Source organism: Mustela nigripes, chromosome 5 (assembly GCF_022355385.1).
Source record: "Mustela nigripes isolate SB6536 chromosome 5, MUSNIG.SB6536, whole genome shotgun sequence".
NCBI lineage: Eukaryota > Metazoa > Chordata > Mammalia > Carnivora > Mustelidae > Mustela > Mustela nigripes.
The window spans coordinates 81568044-81588389 of record NC_081561.1 but is presented as its reverse complement, the minus strand read 5'-3'; the positions used below and the strand labels follow the sequence as shown (position 1 = coordinate 81588389).

Genomic DNA, 20346 nt, shown 5'->3' with positions numbered 1-20346 from the left:
TAAGAAAAAAGAAAGGTTTTAGTGAAGTTATATATGCAGTACATGTTTCAGGAAAATAATAAATGCTGTTAGAAGAACAGTAGTCATCCTTTGTGGTGTTACAGATTTTACAGTGTTTTTAAACATTTTCTCATCTGAATCTTTCTCATCTAGAGTAAAAGACATAGATCAAAACAATTATTTTCGGGGTGCTGGGCTAGCTCAGTCTTCAAGCATCTGTCTTGGGCTCAGGTTATGATCTCAGGGTCCTGAGATAGAGCCCTGTATTAGGCTCCCTGCTCAGCGGTAGTCTGCTTCTCCTGCTTCTCCCTGTGTGATCTTTCTTGCATTCTCTGTCAAATAAGCAACTAAAAATCGTTAAAAAACAAAAAATTTCATTTTGTTCAAAAGGAAAGTATTTCTCATGGGGTATGATAATTTGCCTAACATCATTGTGAACCTGAATCTTAAATCACAATTCAGTGCCATTACAGCCATATTTCAAGTAATATATAATGTAGTAAGTGATATTCCAAACAACATTAGCTATATAAGGAAAAAATTACAAAGAGAAAGGAATTAAAAGATAGGTGATGGGAATTCATGTTTTTTATGAAGTACATTTTGAAGAATTTATAGTTATGTCTAATTTATAATTTTACTGCAGTGAGATATTGGGATGGTAAAAATGCCACAAGTCTAAATAATAAATCAGCATTTGTTAAACTGAAATGGAATAGAGGGGCACCTGGGTGGCTCAGTCAGTTAAGCATCTTACTCTTGATTTTAGTGCAGTTCATGATCTCAGGGTGGTAAGATCAGGCCCCATGTCAGGCTCCCCACTCAGTATGGAGTCAGCTTACGTTCCCCTCTTTTGTTCTTCCCCCTCACCCCCCACTTGTGCACACTTTCTCTCTCTCAAATATATCTTAAAAAAAAAAAAAAAAAACTTAAGTGGAATAGAAACACATAATTCTTAATAGATAAAATAGTTTGCTAAGGTTGATAGTGGAGATTGAGTTGGTAGATATCAGTAAGTCTTCTTTTCAGAAATTTAGCTATCTTACATTTTCTAAAGATTTTTTTTTTTTTTTTTAAGATTCTATTTATTTATTTGTCAGAGAGAGAGTGAGTGAGAGCAAGCACAGGTAGACAGAGTGGAAGGAAGAGTCAGAGGGAGAAGCAGGCTCCCTGTGGAGCAAGGAGCCCGATGTGGGACTCGATCCCAGGACGCTGGGATCATGACCTGAGCCGAAGGCAGCTGCTTAACCAACTGAGCCACCCAGGCGTCCCTTACATTTTCTAAAGATTTTAAAAGGCATATTAAAGGTAGGCAGAAAATAGATAAAAGTAGGTTGTAATTCTTCCTTATTAGTCAAGTGCAGGTATCTATACTTAAAAATACTCTTATACAATATCTCATTATTTTAAAGGATCCCAAGTGTGACTAATAAGTGTTTAAAATAAGAGATAATATATTTGAGAAGTACTGATGTTGTAATTTGTAAAGCACCACGTTAATACAAGCTTTTTTTTTTTTAGAGTAAAGTTCTTTAGTTAAAAATCTGACATTTTGGGATGCCTGGGTGGCTCAGTTGGTTAGGCATCTGCTTTTTTTTTTTTTTTTTAAAGATTTTTTCTTTATTTATCTGACAGAGATCACAAGTAGGCAGAGAGGCAGGCAGAGAGAGAGGAGGAAGCAGGCTCCCCGCAGAGCAGAGAGCCTGATGTGGGGCTCGATCCCAGGACCCTGGGGTCATGACCCGAGCTGAAGGCAGAGGCTTAACCCACTGAGCCACCCAGGCGCCCCTAGGCATCTGCTTTTGAGTCTAGTCCTGATCCCAGGGTCCTGAGATTGAGTTCCACATCGGGCTCCTTGCTTGGCGACGAGCCTGCTTCTCCCTCTGCCTGCCTCCCTCTCTCTCTCTCTGACAAATAAATAAATCTTTAAAAAAAAAATCGGACTTTGTACTTTATAAGCTAGCTAGCAAGACAGATATAGTTGCTGATACAATTTACTTCTTTTATTGTGTTCTTTCTCTTTATGGAGAAATGCTATTGTTTCTTCCACAGCAAACTTAAAAAGTAGTAAATGCATATTATTATTTATTGCCTCTTTCCCTCTTTTTTAAAAGTGTCTATAAGGATATAAATGTCCAGATCGAGATAGGACTATTAAGTCCTGGGAACTGGGTGGTCTCAGGCGACAAATCCTCTTCATTTATTCAACTGACCTCTCAGTTGTGGGATGCAGACAGAAGGCTCCCACCATCCCACCCCCATAACTAAAACATCAGACATCCCACAGTTTGGCTTTCACTCAAGTCATCTTCCTTTCTAAATGGCCGCTGAGATTTATTTCTCAAAGCTTGGTTGCTCCTTGTGAGTAAAGAATTTTTTCCATGTAATATTTGCTCAATATTTATCAAGAAATAGAATCTGGATTTTTTTTTTTTTTTTTTAAAGTAGGCTCCATGCCCAGTGTGGGGCTTGAACTCACAACCCTGAGATTAAGGTTCATGTGTTCTACTGACTGAGCCGATCAGGTGCCCTGAAATTTTTGTTCTCATAGAAAACAGTACAGTAATATACTGGTATTACTTAGATGTGAAGCATTCTTTTACAAATTAAAAAATTCAGAGCCAGTCTATAAAATAGTGGTTTTTAGCAAACTATTTGTCAGCTGCCAGAGTTGTAACTTAAAAAAATCTTTGTTCTTTTGCTATAATGTGTGTTTTCTCACTTAGGCAACAGAAGCAGCAGTATACTAACCAACTTGCCAAGGAAACGGATAAGTACATTAAAGAGTTTGGCTCTCTGCCCACCACCCCCAGTGAACAGGTATCAAGCCTTAAGACACATTGTTGATGTAGTGAATGTGAAAGAAATCACATACATTGTAGGGTCTTTGAACTGTTATTCTAGAAAGGAAATTAAGGGGGGAAAACTATATTTGAGATTAGTTCGCAGAACACAAAACTATATTTAATTGCCCATGTAGTATCCTGTGGTTCAATAAAGCAAAAATTATTTCCATGCAGTTGCCCTGACCCATAATTAAGCAAGTGCTCAGAAAATACTTCCTGAGTAATTGTTTCCTGGCCTTCCAGGGCTGACTCCATGTGACGTGCGCACTCATTCAAGATGTGAGGTTTCCTAGGGGCACACATTTATTTCCTTGCTTATTATTTAGAGGAAGCTATTCCTTAGGTAGAGCACAAGGTTTTATTTTCCTAGAAAGAAAACAAAAAGAACTACTTCAAAATAATGTCAAAGTCATGGCCCAGTTTTTAGGATGAAAATTTGAGGTGAGAAATCCAACATTATGGACCTTTTGCCTCAAGATAGCAAATACACATAGCATTTGAACATGTTGTCAGAGTGTTAAATTGAGATTTAATCAGTAGGGTCCCATAATTGGAGAGTGAGTGAGAATTTCAGAATAAAATGAGGAGCCAACTAGTGGTGAAACAACTTTTGCGTATTCTGTAAAACTTTACGGCTTGATTCTAGTAGGTTTCTCCCCCTTTCCTCTAGCGTCAAAGGAAAATACAGAAGGATCGCTTAGTGGCTGAATTCACAACCTCACTGACAAATTTTCAGAAGGTCCAGAGGCAAGCTGCAGAGAAAGAGAAGGAGTTTGTTGCTCGAGTAAGAGCCAGCTCCAGAGTGTCCGTAAGTATTTAATAAGGCATTAGAAAGTGACTATGGTATTCCCTTGAAAGACTACATTAGCATTTTTCTAAGTCCTAAGGGTGTGTGATTATCTTGGAAATCAGTATTTGAATATTTACTTTTAGGTTTTTCAGCTCAGTTTTAAAAAGGATGATAGTCATGTATTGCTGTGGAACCAAAGATTGCAGATTATTATATAATAATTTGGAAGCATTTTGTCAGAGAAGACTGGGGTCAGACCCAGAGTGATATTCCCACGCTGATTTGTATTAGAGGCTGTTACTTTCTGTAGGGGAACACTTTACTCCTGGGGTTATATGAAGATGATGAAAATGAACAGTCAATATATTGTGTGAATACTGAAAATGAATTATAATCCTGGAGAAAATAAACCAAAGGATAACTTTGGAGTGGAATTTTGAGTTAATCTAATTTTAAATTCCCTTCGAAACTATTGCAGATTGTTTCCTTGTTCCTTAATAGGGAGGCTCCAGGACTATAGTACATTTTAATCAAATAATATTTATTATTTGGCCCTTGAGAATATTTAATGAATTCCTTCCTTGTCAGGTTAGGATACAATTTTATTATTACTCGAAGTACTTGACCTGGAAAATGAGAACAAAATCATTTTTCTTTCTCTACACACACACACACACACACACACACACACACGTGCACGCGCGTACATGCATACATAAATCAGTTTAGATTATTATAGAGAAAATGTGAGTGTTGGTGGTTTTTTGTTTTTTCCCCTTCTCAATCCATTCTATCACTAAATTTTCCAGGGTGGTTTTCCTGAGGACAGCTCCAAGGAAAGGAATCTTGTATCCTGGGAAAGGTAAGAAATATAAAACATACAGAGCAAAAGATAATTTTTCAAATACATTTTATACATTTTGGTCCCTGGAATAAAAGGAAAGCTTTTGGCTTATTGTATCATGACTGTCCTAGTTGTTTTTAAATAGAAAGCTGTAAATTTTAATTTTTTTCAGAATAATTATTTATAAAGTCTATAAATACATAAAATATTCCAATATAGCAGTAATACTTTGTAAATAATTATTTACCCAAGTAAATACAACTGACCTAATTATTATTTGATGGAGATTATTACCTCCTGTGATGTTTAAGTCAACCAAAAAGGAACACCCAGTTGCCAAATATAGCTTCCCATAATTAAATAATAACTCTAAAAAAAATCAATGAAATAAAACATGAATACTTTGACGAAAAGATAATTGTATTTCATGTTTCTTGAATAAAGAAAGAAGTCCCATTAATTTAATACCATTCCTTGTTTTTTCCCCCCATGTTCTGTTCTGTTAGCCAAGCTCAACCTCAAGTGCAGGTGCAAGATGAAGAAATCACAGAGGACGACCTCCGCCTTATTCAGGAGAGAGAATCTTCTATTAGGCAACTTGAAGTAAGCTTGATGTGGCAGTTGGACGGCTGCTCTGTTCTCTGCACGTCTATCCTCAAGCTGCTTAGACAGTTGTGGGGGAGGGGCCTGAGAAAGAAAACTAAATCTATCCATGTGGTGGCATTTCGTATAAATGAGAATAATTCCCTTTTTAAAAATAAATCATGTTAGAATTTGTGCTAAGATGAGAGAACATCCTCCCTCATCTCCAGCTTTTGTTTTTTATTCTGTCAGATCATCTCAGGTCCTTAGCTTGGAGAAAATCTCAGTCCAGACATGTCTGCTCAGGGAGTCTGGACGGCTTCCAGAACACACAGTACAACTCAGAGCCACATGAATAACTTGACAGGGACTTTATGGGTCTTTTATTTCCCTGTAGTAGGTTGACTGTGTCAAAGAGAGTTGAAGGGTTAATAAGCATTTGTTCTTGTGGAACCTACCTATTCTCTAGAAGGCTAAAATAAAAATTAAATTAAAATTAAAATAGCTTACCATTCCTACAGTTTGTTGAGGGTTTTTAAGCGCCATGTGATAAATTCTTTTCACTATCTCATTTCGTTCTCATAAAAACCATGAAGTAGCTAATTGTGTCGTCATCATCACCATTTTATAGATGGGGAGACTAAGACACAGGATGAATATGTAAGTTGTCCCCCCAATAGAATATTTAAACTTTACTCTTTAATTAGGCTAAATAATACTTATCATATATTAAAGAAAAGAGAAGTTAAAAGTTGTTCATCACTATTCCATTGCATAATCAAATTTATTAATTAAAATTTATACTTAATGTTTTATACTTTTATAATGTCAAATTGATATGTAAGTTTTTACTAGAAATAAATCATAACAATGATATTTTATACTCTTATGAGGAAATACTATTGCTAGTGATAACAGACTATCAGATTATATAAACAAAAACTCAGTGACCCAAGGCCATTCTCTGTTACAGGTTCTTGGTTTCCATGCTGCCTTGCTTGGTATTTTTAATGTTATAAACTTACTTTTAAGGAACTGGTTCCAGTTATTCAAGGTCATCTTCCTTAAGATTGCTTCTAATCACATTGTTTCCTGATAGTTCCAAAATTTATATATTAAGCCTAGATGCATTCTCACTTGTGTCTAAGTGGTGGTTTGGGTTTTTTGGGGGGGAGGGTTAATTTTCCCCTTTTATGGATTGGGGCTGAATTTCTGATTATAGTAACATATGTCTCTTTCTCTCAGGCTGATATTATGGATATTAATGAAATATTTAAAGATTTGGGGATGATGATCCACGAACAAGGAGATGTGATAGGTAAGCCTCGCTGGGGTGGGAGCAGGCTTCATGCAGTTTACCTGCTATAATGTCTCAAGCAAGAGTGACCCCTGGTCTCTCCAGGAACCCCTGGAATTAAAAGCACAGACTTTACCAACAGACAAAGCATCACCCTTGGCATTATCTGAAACAGATCTTATCTTTGACTCCCACTAATTAAATCAACCAGCTTCATTTACTTGTGAAATGAATCTCACCAGAGCCTGTGGCTGCCAGGATCATGGAGGCGGTGTACAGTCTCACTGCTGCCTGTTTGCTGGACCCCTGGTTTCCGTCTCAGCCCCTACCAGTTCTCGTCACACCAGCCACTTCCTGGGAAACCTGTGCTCTATAATTGAACATGTGACCTTATCTTTTAGACCAGAGGGGATAGGTAGCCGTTTGGTGATCATTTATTCCGATGTCTTTTCAGTACAGTAATACAGTGATATTACTTAGATGCGAAGAATTCTTTTACAAATTAAAAAAAAAAAATCAGTAACAGACTCCCTGTAAGTTTTAAATGGAGTAGCTCTTCAGCTTACGTGTAACTGTCAGCTGATGAGTGTCCTGATCATTTTTATCATTTAGAAATACAAAGATATCAGTGGATATGTCCAAAGAAAGATTTCAGATATTTTTGCATTTGAAAATATTCATTGAAATACTTGGACCTATATTTGCCACAGCTGTTACTTGTCCATTCTAACCCTTCTCTGTAGCCACAGTAGATCATGGGGTAAGATTTCAAAGACCAATTCATTCATTCATCCAGTACATGTTTATTGAGTGCCTGCTGTACCCGGGCACAAATCTAGGCATTGGGGATTGAGCTGAAGTTAAACAAGAGATAAAAGACCTGGCCGTCATGAACCTTGTAATCTAATTGGAGGAGAGAGAGAATTTTTACAAAAGGAAAGAAAAGTAAGTAAATGCCGATAAGTGCTCTCAGGAAAGTAAGGCAGGTAGTGGGATGGGGAATGTTACTGCTTTACTAGGGTGGTCAAGTAAGACCTTACTGACAGATAACATTTTAGTGAAGACTTCTTGGAATTAAGGGAGCAAGTGAAAATTTTCCAGGTAAAGCAAACGGCAATTGCAAAGGCCTTTAGGTGGAAGCACGTCTGATATTTTTGGTGAGTGAAACAAGCAAGAGGGAGACAGAGATGACGTTGTAAAGTTTGGCACCGTGCAGGGCTCTGAGCCCCGGTGAGGACTTGCATTCCTATTATCAGATGGGAAGCCACAAGAGGATTTGAGCAGAGGAGTGTTGTCATCCAACTTGAGTTTTAATAGACTCACCTTGGCTGTGAGTTTGAGAGCAGACTATAAAGGGACAAGACCAGAAGCAGAGAGACCTCTTCCAAGGTGATGGCAGGAGTCAGGGCGGGCAGCGTGTTGCCTCAAATTGGGATGGAAGCAGCGAAGCAGTGAGAAGCGATGGAATTCTGGACAGCTGCAAATGTAGAGCCAAGAAGACTGGGTGACTGGCTGGATGTGGGTGTGAGAGAGAATTCATTCAAGGACAGCTCGTAAGGTTAGGGACAAGCCCAGGGAAATGATGATGTTACCATTTTCTGAGATGGGGCCATCAGGAACTGGAGGGTCTGGAAGGATAGAGAGCAACGACTTGGGGATATGTTAAGTGTGAGGTGTCATTTGACATGAAGAAGGCTTGCTTGGCAGTCACAAATTCAAAGGGAAAGAAATCAATGTCAGTTGTTGTTGTTGTTGTTTTTTTTTTTGTACCCATGCTCAGCTGTGAGGAGGGTGCAGGTTGGGGTGTTGTACATAAGTCTGACCGAAGCAGGTGGCAAGGGAGCCGATGGTGAGTTCACGAAAGCATGGCTCCGTGGTGTCCCAGGAGATCTAAGCTGGGTCAGGAGGAAGGTGAGGGCATGAAGTGTAATGAGGGGCATGAAGGGTCAGCGGTAGGGTCAGTACAGTCAGTCAGGGTGTCGGAAAGAGCGTGCTAGACAGCGGATGATGCTCGGAGAGTGAGGTTTGAAAGTGATGGTTTTCAGTAATGATGAGGCTTGGGACATGATGGGCTTGGGTTTGAAAGTGAGGTTTTCAGTAATGATGAGGCTTGGGACATGATCATGGAGGTAGGTGGCTGGGATGAGGAAACAGGCGAAGTCATTGAAAAAGTGTGGTCAAGGTGCGAGAAAGCTGGGTGTTAGCAGGTCAGCAGCTGGCTTGAGAAACTGGCAGTGTGTGTAAGAGAAGCATTGAAGGGTCCATCAGTGAATCCAAAGCTAAAATATTCAAAGAATAAAGGAAAAGCCATGCGTTCTTCATATGTCTGCTACAAGGGTTTGGGGGCATTTGCAAGTGTGAGCTTTAAGCTGAGTGTTGGTGGAGAGAAGGGAGAGGCCGTGGTCTCAGGCTGCGGGGTGCCACTGGTTCTCCCTCTCCGCCAGAGCAGCAAGGGAAGGGCAACTGTCGCCACTTAAGAAGGCTGCCTGAGCCCTCAGGGAGGGCTTGGTTTCAGCCCGCAAGTAGGTTGGTGATGACCATGAGCAAATGATGGTTTTCAAGGCGGCGTTTACTCTCAGGAGTAGTTGTTAGATGTCTGGTGCTGCCTTGACCGTGAGCACACAGACTGCATAGTACTTTTCGGGGGTTACCAGGTAGAACTGGAATTGTGTCATAATAAGAGTGATCCAGTTTCTTTCCAAATATCTGTGTGTTGTTTGGATCGTTTGAGGAATGGTGTAGGGAAGACTCAGCCAGTTTAAAAAGAAATTCAGCTTTGCCCGTATACTGCCAGCGTTAACATTTGAATAGTGAACTTGTTTGGTCTTATGTTGCATGAAGTCTCTGACTTAGGCAGCTCTCTTACTGGGACATCAACACACATCTAACAGCTGTGCGTGTGTGTGTGTGTTTTTTTTTAAAGACAGCATAGAAGCCAACGTGGAGAATGCAGACGTGCACGTTCAGCAGGCAAACCAGCAGCTGTCAAGGGCAGCAGAATATCAGGTAATATTAACCGCAGTGAGTTAGTTATCTTGTAATTTAGGCTTTCCAACCTGTGTGTGTGTGTGTGTGTGTGTGTGTGTGTGAGAGAGAGAGAGAGAGATTGATCAGGTATAAAGTGGCAAGAGATGTTAAAATTTAAAATCCCATGGAAGACAGGTCAGAAATCTACCAATCCGTTTAAAACTGGGTTTAGCCTGTTTCTTGTTTGTTCTCAGAATCAGACCAGAATTGTGGCCCCAGGGATAGGAAGTTCAATGTCTAAACACCTGAGAGGAGCGGTGGACAGACACCTCTAGGCATTTCTGACAGTTGGCGGTCTCTGATACTATTGTGACCTTCCAAGCCAGAAACATCTTTGATAACTTTCTTCCTCTGTTTCTCTCACTGTTTCCTTCCACCTTTTCTTTCTTTTTTGTCTGTGGCACTCTTCAGTAAGAAGGCAAAGATCTGTGCTCTAGAGAGTTCTCATCAGGTCCTATGGAACTTCTATTCCCTTCAAGTGCCCTTGATCACTGGGTATCATAGGCATTCAGCAGACCCTTCACCAGGAATGAATTGATTTCTTCAGGGGATCAGGTTAATTAGGGAGTCCATATACGTGACAGATAGAAAGGATATCAGAGTACTACACAGGTATTAGGACCGTGAACTCTGCATATAGCATACAATATGTAGACAGTAAGAATGAGGCCAGGCTCTTTGGGAACCCCTAAATACCACCACAGCATTTGCTTTACCTCTTAACACTCCACTTTTTATAGTTGTTCATAATTATTTTTTCAGACTGTGTTGCCTTCTTCTAAAATACCTAAGATATTATCACAATCTTAGATATTTTCAATTTTTTTTCACTTTTCTCATTAACCTCAGAAGTCCCCTTTCATTTCAGTGCCATTTTTCCCTAGGCAAATCACTGTGTACTTAGTGATACATGGAGAAGAGTGAAGTTGTATAACTGCTGAGTTACAGCTATCTGTCCTCAGTGAAGTAATAACGCTAACTCACTTTGACCTTCTGTGTGCATGTGATTCAGGTGTGCAGCTCAGGATGATGTCACAGACCATAGGGATCATTCATGAGTAATTGAATACACACACACACACACACACACACACACACGATAATCTATAAATCTCTGCAGTTACTCAAATGTAGTGTTTAGCAGGATTTATCAGTAACTAGGTTTACATGAGTTTGTTTTGTTTTGGATTTTGGGGAGATGTAGATACATCTCCAAGTTTTACTTTTCCCCTTCCTCGGGGAAGGGCAAACCCTACAGCCACCCTGGGGGAAAGGAGCTCATCTTTCCAAACCACACCTCCAGATCTGGAGCTGCCCAATACTGAATCCCATGGACCCTGGAGAGATGAGGGAAGAGCCATGCAACATGAGTGCTGGAGAAAAAAGCAGCTTCCCTGTAGTTCTCCTTGGAAGCCTTGAGAGTAAACTCCTGCTTCTGCGAAATATGGTGCTTCTAAATAGTTTGTGTAAGCCATGAGTGGAAGGGAAGCTGATCAGTACTCTTACCATTGCCATACCCTAGGACCTCACCATCCCACACAAAAGAGGATGCCCTGGGTATGTGTCTACAGATCCCCTGGAGGGGGAGGCCTGCATTGTTCTTACAGGTGTATTACACATGTGTGTATGGATCTCAGGTGGCGTCTGGGGAAAATATGTAGGCAAGATGACACTGAAACTCTAGGAAAGTTGTACTTCACATAATAAGGAATATTTCATTGAAAAAATTGCTGAGTATGTGGCATACTGAAAGTCATCATAGTTTTCAGGAGAATTTCAGAGTCGGAAACCTATCTTTCCATAAATTTTACGGTACTACGTGTTGACAAAGAAAATTTACAAACTTTTCAGCCTTGTAAGAGAGAATTCTGGGGTGACTGGGTGTCTCAGTTGGTTAAGCATCTGCCTCCAGATCAGATCATGTGGGACCCACCCCCTCTTAGGGCTCACTGCTTAGTGGGGAGCCTGCTTCTCCAGCTCCCTTTGCTCCTACCCCTGCTTATGCTCTCTTTTGCTTTTTCTCTCTGTCAAGTAAATAAATAAAATCTTTAAAAGAGAGAGAGAGAGAGAAAGGATTCCTGCATGTTGCTGTGAGATATGCAAGCCCTTAAGGAAATCTGCTGGGCCAGAATGAAGAACGGAACAAAACTTTTAACCTCTATATTTTAAATGACTGCGTTACAATTTTTTTTAGCTCTTTGTTTTTCATTTGTATGTTGAGATTTTAAATGCAATTTCCACTAACATTTAAGAATGGGAATTTTGGAAACGAATAAATTTACTTCAGGAGAAATGCCCAAACATTTATACTTGCCAATATTTTCAGAGAACTCATTTTAAAGAGCTGCTCTTTGATAAAAGTTAGCTTTTAAGCTATTCTTAGTTTTTATACAGAGGTCTGCCTCAGTCTGTTGCTTAAGTCAGTAATTTTCATTTCTCTGTGTCTCCTTTTGTAAGCCCGACCACACCCAGGAATATGATCAACAAAAAGGGAATAATTGGCCCCTGAATTATGTCATTAATTCAGGAAGACTTTTTTTGAAAGAATGGTGCCATTTGTATTTGAAGAGATTTTTGAGAAGCAAAAAAAAAAAAAAAACACAGCCCAAAATTTGAGGGCAGTTAATTACTATTGATTCTACTCTAGAAATGAGCAAGTGATTTTCAGTTGCTACAGACACTCCAGTATGCCTGTAAACATGGTTTTGTTTTTGCATCTGCAGCGCAAATCCAGAAAAACCCTGTGCATCATCATTTTCATCATTGTCATCGGAGTTGTAATTCTCGGTCTCATCATATGGAAAGTCAAAGGCTAAATTATAAAGGAGCGCGCTATTGCACTACATTCTCTAAATTATGTAGGGAGATTCCTATAATCATGGGGCTTTTGTATTATTATTTTTAAGTTACTCCATTAAGGATGGCTCCCAGACTTCATTATTTTCATTTGGGGGGAAATTTTACTTTGGATTCAATCTGGTATTTTCTAACACTGAAAGTTTTTCTCAGTATGACTGCTGGCATTACTTCCACACTTTTCAATCTAATAACTGTGAGGTTTTGTCCACATTGTAGATGCCTTTCACTTATAATTTATTTACCTGTTGACTTAGTTCTTGGAATCAGTAAATGTAAAGGTGTGCATGTGTTTCATGGGCGTCTGTCTCTCACAGAGTGATGTATACCCAGATTTGGGTTCCTTCATTTAAAAATCTCAAATTTAATTTTGATTTGGGCCAGCAGAGGAAATAGTCTCAATAATTAAAAAAAAATTATCATACCTGTTTGTGGTGTTTAGTTTGTTTGTTTGTTTGTTTGTTTTCCCTGGTTCATAGCAGCACAAATTACCTATTTAACTTTTCTTGTTGGTTTTCTCTTAAGACCCTTGTTTACTCTAAATGAAATCAGTGAATAATTTCCTAGAGTATCTCATACTCCTGATGTGTATATATTAAGCATTTGCTGTAGATTGCCTAGTAAAATACTAAGGATAGATTGTTTTTACATAGGCCCTGTGTAAGTCTGATGTTTGCTGGGGAATGTGTAGTCACTATAAATGTTTAATTTGAAGGAAGAGTATGAAAAATCCATACTTATTGCATTAGGAATCTGAAGACCCAACCTTATTATTCTGTTGTATACTTCCACAGCTATTACTGTGGAAAATTAATTACCTTAAGTCCCTTAGAGTAATGGCTACATGTGTATCCTTGGATCAGAATTACTTTGGGGAAGGAACTTTCCCAGAATTACTGTTTTTGAGCACTAACACTTAAAATTTAATATTTACCTTGCATACCATTTTGTACCTTCCTTCATTAGAAAACAACTTGGATCTTTGCCAATTAACTCACTTGCTTTTTTAAATCAATGTTGTTTTAATGCACTAATCTGAATACTGTAAAGAGGATTATCTTAGTTTACAGTTTGTATTTTATAACGTTCTTACATAGCAGTTGGATAGTGAAGTCAGTGTTTTACATGGCAAAGCTATGAGACTTAAAATGGGAACAAATAAAATACTACATGAGTAAATTGTATCTTTGCAACCAAAATAAAGATGATTTTAAAAGTGTTTGGATATTTCTGTTTCATGAGGACCCTGCTTCTTTGGGACCAACACTTGACGCAATCACACAGCAGCCCTTCTATCTTTCTGGAGTACTAGTTGATTCAGTGTTTTATTTTGGCAATCTTCAAAGTTCTGCTGCTAGCGGAAGCTGCCTTGCGTGTCAGCAAAATGCCGTTTTTTTTAATTTTCCACAAGAGACTGTAGACAATTTTCTTGGGAGTTAGTGATTGGAAACTTTGAGGCTTGGTGTTTACCAAATTAGTCTGCTTTAGTGAACAGGATGGGCCAGGCCGGAAGAGGAATTTGTACAAATGCTACCGGTGCTGAGGTCAGTGCAAAGCCCATCAGGCCTGATTGAACATGTTCTTTCTCTCTAAGTGCTCAGAGAAGCATGTGATAAACCAGTATCTTATAGCAACAGAAAACTCCTAGTGGTGCCCACAAAGCAGTTCAGGTTTTTTTTGCACAGTTGTACTTGATAAAATGTTTATTCTCATACAAGCAAACGCACTTAGGCTATCCACTTCATAATGAACTCCCAATAATAGCAAAGCAATTAATTTTTTTTTTTGCATGATTTGGGCATCTTCATTTAAAGTGTAATATTTTATAAATTATTTTACCTGGGACACAAATCAGTAATTAAAAATAAGAACTTTAGTGGCATGCACTCTTACAAGAAACATTGCTTTTTGAAGGCAATTTTTATCCCAAAATATTTGGAACACAAAGAGTAGTCTTGATTTGAAAAAAATAAAAGTATAAAGCATAGCCACAATAGCCAAGATTTTCAGGTTCTCGAAGTTCTCCTTTAGGCCAGTTTTCAAATCACTTTGAAAGGTGAAGCTCACACTATGGAATATAAAATTGAAGCTCTTTTTATGACAGCAAATTTGAATCAGCCCAATTGAGTCTCAAACTGAAGTTTCCCCGTTACGCGACACATCTTGTTTATTTTAATGTGCTCCAAAGACCTTCTTGAACAGCGCAAGCTGAGATCAGCCAGGCTCTGTGTGGAAATTGAATGACAGTGTGGCATGAAGTGTCTGACTCCTGTCCGGATCATTAAATACAGAAATGTTTGGGTTTTGCACAACTGCTGATGATCAAAAATAACAGGTGCCATTTCAACAATGAAACTTGTTTGTTAGTGGGCATGGGATCGGTTCTAGAAAAACACGTGTGGGCACAGACAGAACTCGATCGAGGCCAGCAAACTGTGAAGGCAGCAGCCAGAGTCAGGCCTTCGAACCCTCTGCGTGCCCAGCATCATCAGTGGTGGCGTCTGACAACACCGCGTCTCGGAGAGATTGCCATCGGCGCCTTCACCATCGTCGCTGCTTAAAAAATAAATAAATAAAACAGTAACATTTTGTACACACAGAAAAACCATGTTTTGAATATCAATGTTTTTCAACAAATTTATAATGAAAAATGATTTTTGAAGACTTTTGTTCCACGAAATTAGTCTGTGCTTTAGCAAGTAAAGAGCAGAACAGTGTTTCTAGTTGTTGTAATTTTCGTTTCTGCGTGTAGAGAAAAGAACACAATAAAAGATAAAAACGTGTCCAAAGAAAGATGTCCTTGTCCGCCTTAATGGGAAAGAACAATTTACAAAGGGAACATATTCAGCATTTATGTTTTTAAACTCAGAATGGACTACTGTATACACATGGTGACCAGGTTGCTGGAATAAAAATAAATTTCGGAAGGGGGTAGAGTTTGGGCAAGTCATAAGTTAAATGGCATTTTTGGTTCATTTAGATAGGATGACAGTTTCTCATTAGTGGTAAAGAACATCAAGAACATCATCAGGCGGGGCGCCTGGGTGGCTCAGTGGGTTAAAGCCTCTGCCTTCTGCTTGGGTCATGATCCCAGGGTCCTGGGATCGAGCCCCACATCGGGCTCTCTGCTCAGCAGGGAGCCTGCTTCCGCCTCTGCCTGCTTGTGATCTCTGTCAAATAAATAAATAAATCTTTTTTAAAAAAAGAACATCATCAGACATCCTGCTTTCCTGCTTTTCCTGTGTATTTTCATGACTCACTTGAGAAAATGAACCGCTTCCCTGTGGAGCCCAGACCTCTTCCGTCCACCCTAGGATTTGAACAGCTCAATGTCTCAAGTAAGGAAACACTTCACAAAGCTTTCACCAGCAGCAGCCTGAAAGGACCTCACTGTACCACATCTCTGACAGAATGCATGACACCTCACCTTAGCCCATTTTCTCATCATTGAGACACTGCGTTAAAATGTCCATTTCAGTCCTTTGTTTCGGTAATTATTTGGTAACCATGAAAATGATGGGATAACTTCTTTTTCTCCAAATAATCCTAATTTTAAATGCAGAGGTGGAAGTCAATAACTGACACACTAAATCGATTTTTATAGACACTGTTGCTTCTGGCAAGTTTTTAAGAGGTTGGTCACTTAATTACTCAGAGTGGGATTCCTGTAGGTTTTGTGTAGTGATGGCATTTCTGCTTAAAACGTAAGTGGTGGAAGGCAAAACCAGATTTCCTGTGCAGTCGTTCTATGCATAACACCCCTGCTTGTTTGAGAGGGAGTCAGCTAGAAACTGAACCGGGTCTTTAAATAAACTTGAAAGGGCGCTAATGCCTACTTTGGCAAACCCAAAGTACAGATTTTTAAGTGTTTACTGTAAGTACTGCTAGACAGTAGTCGCTGACTCCAAAACCTATTAGCCTTGATGGAAAACTTAGAAATGCAGTTAGTCAGCCTCAGTGAAGATTTCCCGACACTAATTTCAGTTTGTAATGCCTTCTGAAAGGTTCATACCGACTGTTCAATGGCAGATCTAGAATACTGAAGTCAGACCAGATAAAGACAGCCAAGTTTATATCTCTAGAAACAAGAGATTTTAACCCAGCAGTACAAGGGTACAAGCTTATACTAATTTGCATAGCTGAAGACCTGATCATAATAAAGCTTCCAGGTCAAAGCAGATTCTAATGTCCATAATGATTGTAGAAAAAAAAAATTATAACTTAGTGGAGAATATTGTACTTCATCCTTCCAAACCCAGGTGCTATGGTCATTTTAAGTTCATTTAAAGTCATTTGCAGTATACCTGACCACATCTGATCTATTCCAGTGCAAGTCTTAATGTTTTAATCTTCCTAAAGGTTACCGTAATTTTAACATTTAATTATTACTTTGTGGTGGGGCATATACCACAATTCAGTAAGGTAACCATCACATATCATTTAAATTAGTTCTGTCTTGGATGCAAAAGGATATTATTTGTTCTAAATTAGGACTTCCCTTCTGTCTTTTCCTGATCTTTTTTCTTAGTAATTTAGAAGTTGTCTATGTTACATTAAACTTCTCAAGCCTGAAATGGAGGCAACAGACCAATACTTACCTTTGGAATGGCATGGACATTTAAAATAAAGAGCCCGTTTTATAAATTAAAACATGCTTAATGCTAAAAAGTTTATTTTTTTTTTTAAGATTTTATTTATTTGAGAGAGAGCACTCATGTGGGCATGAGAAGGAAGGGGGGTGGCAGAGGGGAGAAGGAGAAGCAGGCTCCCAGCTGAGAAGGGAGCCCCATGTGGGGCTCAATCCCAGTATCCCAGGATCATAACCTGAACCGAAGACAGATGCTTAACCAACTGAGCCCCAAATGCTAAAATTTTAAACTTTCATCTTGAGGTAATAGTAAATTCACATGCAATTGTAAAAACCAATCCAGAGATCCCTCTCGTATACCCTTCACCCAGTTTATCCCAACAGTAACATGCTGCAAAACTACTACAATATCACCACCAGGATAATGACGTTGACAGTCAATACACAGAACATTTCCATATACAACATTCAAACACAAAGACTCCTCCTGAAGCCCTTTTATGGCCACACCAACTTTGCTCCACTTCCAACCATCATGCGTTCTCCATTTTTATAACTCTTATTTCAGTAACATTGTATAACCGGGATCATACAGTTTATAAACTTTTGGGATAAGCTCTTTGCATTCAGCATAGTTCTCGGGAGATTCATACCACTTGCTGCAAGTGCATCTGCTTGTTCCTTCGTTTTTCAGAGCTGATTGGCTTTCCGCAGTATGGATGGATCACAGTTTAACCCTTTGCCTGCTGAAGAATATCTGATCAGTTTGGGCTATTTTGAATAAAGCTGTTTTCATTTGTGTATAGGTGTTTGTGTGAACATAGACTTCATTTCTCTGGGATAAATGCCCAGCCCTGAAATTGCTGAGTCATAGAACAGTTGAATATTTAGTTTTTAAGAAATTGCCAGACTTTTCCAGAGTGGCCATTCCAGTTTACATTCCCAGCAGCAATGTTTAAATGATCCAGTTTCTTCACTTCCTTACCGGCATTTGGTGATGTCACAAAGTTTTAATTATTGTAATGGGTTTTATTTTATACTTCACTAATGGCTAATGATGTTGAACACATTTCCATGTGCTTATTTGGCACCTACATTTCTTCTTCGGTGATGTGTTTCTTCATGTCTTTTCCTCTTTTTCTAATTGGGTTGTTTATTTTTTCATCGTTGAGTTTTGAGTGTATTTTTTAAAAATATGTATTCTAGAGACTAGTCCTTTGTCCAATATCTAAAATAATTTGCAAGTATTTCCTCCCACTCTCTAGCTTGTCTTCCTCCTAACAGGGTCTTTCACAGAGCAAAATTTTTTCATTTTGATGGATGAAGTCCATTTTATCAATTTTGCCCTTTTATGGATCATGCCTTTGGTATCACAGACTCTTTGCTTAGCCTTAGATCACAAAGATTTTGACTTTTATCTTGTGTTCTTTTCTAAAAGTTCTGTGGTCTTACATTTTACTTTTAAGTCCATGATCCATTTAGAGTTAATTTTGTATGAAATGTGAGACTTACATCTAGGTTGGGTTTTTTTTGTTTGTTTGTTTTTTGGGTTTTTTTGCCTTATGATGTTCAGTTGTTCCAATATTGTGTTTGTTGTAAAGGCTTTCTTTCCTTATTGAATAGTTTTTGCTCCTCTGTTGGAAACAAACTGGACAAGAATCAGTTGGACATATTTCTGTGGGTCTGTATCTGGGTCATCTGTTATATACCATTGATCTATGTGTCTATACCTCCACCAATACCAGACAGTATTGATTTTTCTATTTTTTTTTAATACTTTATTTATTTGGGGGGGAGCTGGGCAATCACAAGCAGGGGGAAGGGCAGTGGGAGAGGGAGAAACAGACTCTCAGGCAAGCAGGGAACCTGCTGTGTGGTTTGGTGCCAGGACGCTGGGATCATGACCAGAGCCAAAGATTCTGTGATCTAAGGCTAAGCTAAGACTTGAAATCATATAGGCCGCTTGTTTCTACCTTACTCTTTTCCAAAATTAGATGTTTTAGTCCATTGTCTTTCCATATAAATTTTAGAATAATCTTATCCATATTTACATAAATATCTTACTGAGATTTTGATAAGAATTATGTTAAACCTCTATACCAATTTGAGGAAATTTGCCATTTTACCATGTTGAGTCTTTGAATCCATGATCACAAGATATCTCTTAATTTGTTTAGATCTTCTTTGATTTCTTTAGTCAGTATTGTGTAGTTTTCAATGTATTAAGTTCTATATTTTCTTATTAGGTTTACACCTAAGCGTTTCATTTGTTTTTTGAGATTGTACATGATACTGTGTTTTTCACTCACATATTCATGGTTTTATTGCAACTATATATAGCATTGTTTTTTGTATGTTTATCTTGTATGCTGAGACCGTGTTTAACTCACTTATTAGTTCTAGGAGGTTTGTGTAGATTCCTTGGGATATCTTACATGATGATATCATCTGCAAATAGCAATAGTTATTCTTTCTTTCTGATATGTATGCCTTTTATTTCCTTTCTTAATTCAGTGCTGAGAACTTTCAGCACTATATCTGAGTAAGAGTGGGGAAGAGATATCCTTGCCCTATTCCCAATCTCAGGAAAGGGATTTGGTGTTTCAGCATTAAATATAAGGCTAGTGGTAGGTTTCTTGTAGATGCTTTTCATCAAGTTAAGGAAATTCCCTTTATTCCTATTTTTCTGAGAGTTTTTATTTTCATGAATTAGTGTTAAATTTTATCAAATGTTTTTTTCCTGCATCAATTGATGTGATCATATGATCTTTCTTCTTTAGCCTGTTAATATGGTAGGTACATTAATTGAATTTTGAATATTGAACCAGCCTTGCAACTCTGACGTAAACCCTACTTGGTCACAATGTATAATGTTCTTTATATGTTACCAAATTATATTGACTAATGTTTTGTTAAGGATTTTTGCATTTGTATTCATGAGGGATATTGATCATAGCTTTCTTTTTTTGTAGTGTTTTGTCTGGTTTTACTGTCAGGGTAATAGCTTCAAAATGAATTAGGAAATATTTCTTCCTCTTCTATTATCTAAGAGATTGTTCAGAATAGATGTTAATTGTTTTTACACTTGATAGAATTTTCCAACAAAAGCATCTAGGCATTGGAATTTTGGTGAGGGAGTTTTAATTATAAATTAAATTTCTATAATAGTTTATGGGGCTGTTTAAGTTACCTATTTCATATTGAGTTGCGGTAGTTTGTGTTTTTCAAAGAATTAGTCTATTTCATCTCAGTTTGTTAAGTTTATGTATGTAAAGTTGTAGTATTCTTTTGTTATACTTTTGATGTCTGTAGTGATAGCCCCTATTTTACTCCAGATATGGTTAAATTGTGTCATATCACTTGTATTCTTTGAAAATTTTCCTAGAAGTTTGTCAATTTTATTGATCTTTTCAAACAAACAGTTCTTTGCTTTATTAATACTCTTTGTTATTTTAATGTTTTCCATTTTGCTATCTTCATTATTTTTTCCCTTGCTTTCCTGGGGATAAGTTGAAT

The 20346-nt window shown here is 38.2% G+C and overlaps 1 protein-coding gene across 2 annotated transcripts in view; it reads left to right on the top strand.

Moving 5' to 3' along the window:
- Window positions 1-13461, top strand: part of STX7 (syntaxin 7) — a 46614-nt gene extending 33153 nt beyond the window's left edge. For both annotated transcript variants that reach the window (XM_059400744.1, XM_059400746.1), the window contains 7 exons: window positions 2727-2820; window positions 3517-3654; window positions 4446-4498; window positions 4987-5083; window positions 6308-6380; window positions 9283-9365; window positions 12110-13461. In XM_059400744.1, the coding sequence (XP_059256727.1) occupies window positions 2727-2820; window positions 3517-3654; window positions 4446-4498; window positions 4987-5083; window positions 6308-6380; window positions 9283-9365; window positions 12110-12202 (631 nt within the window). In that variant the 3' untranslated portion in view covers window positions 12203-13461. The remainder of the gene's footprint in view (window positions 1-2726; window positions 2821-3516; window positions 3655-4445; window positions 4499-4986; window positions 5084-6307; window positions 6381-9282; window positions 9366-12109) is intronic.
- Window positions 13462-20346: the final 6885 nt, after the last annotated feature.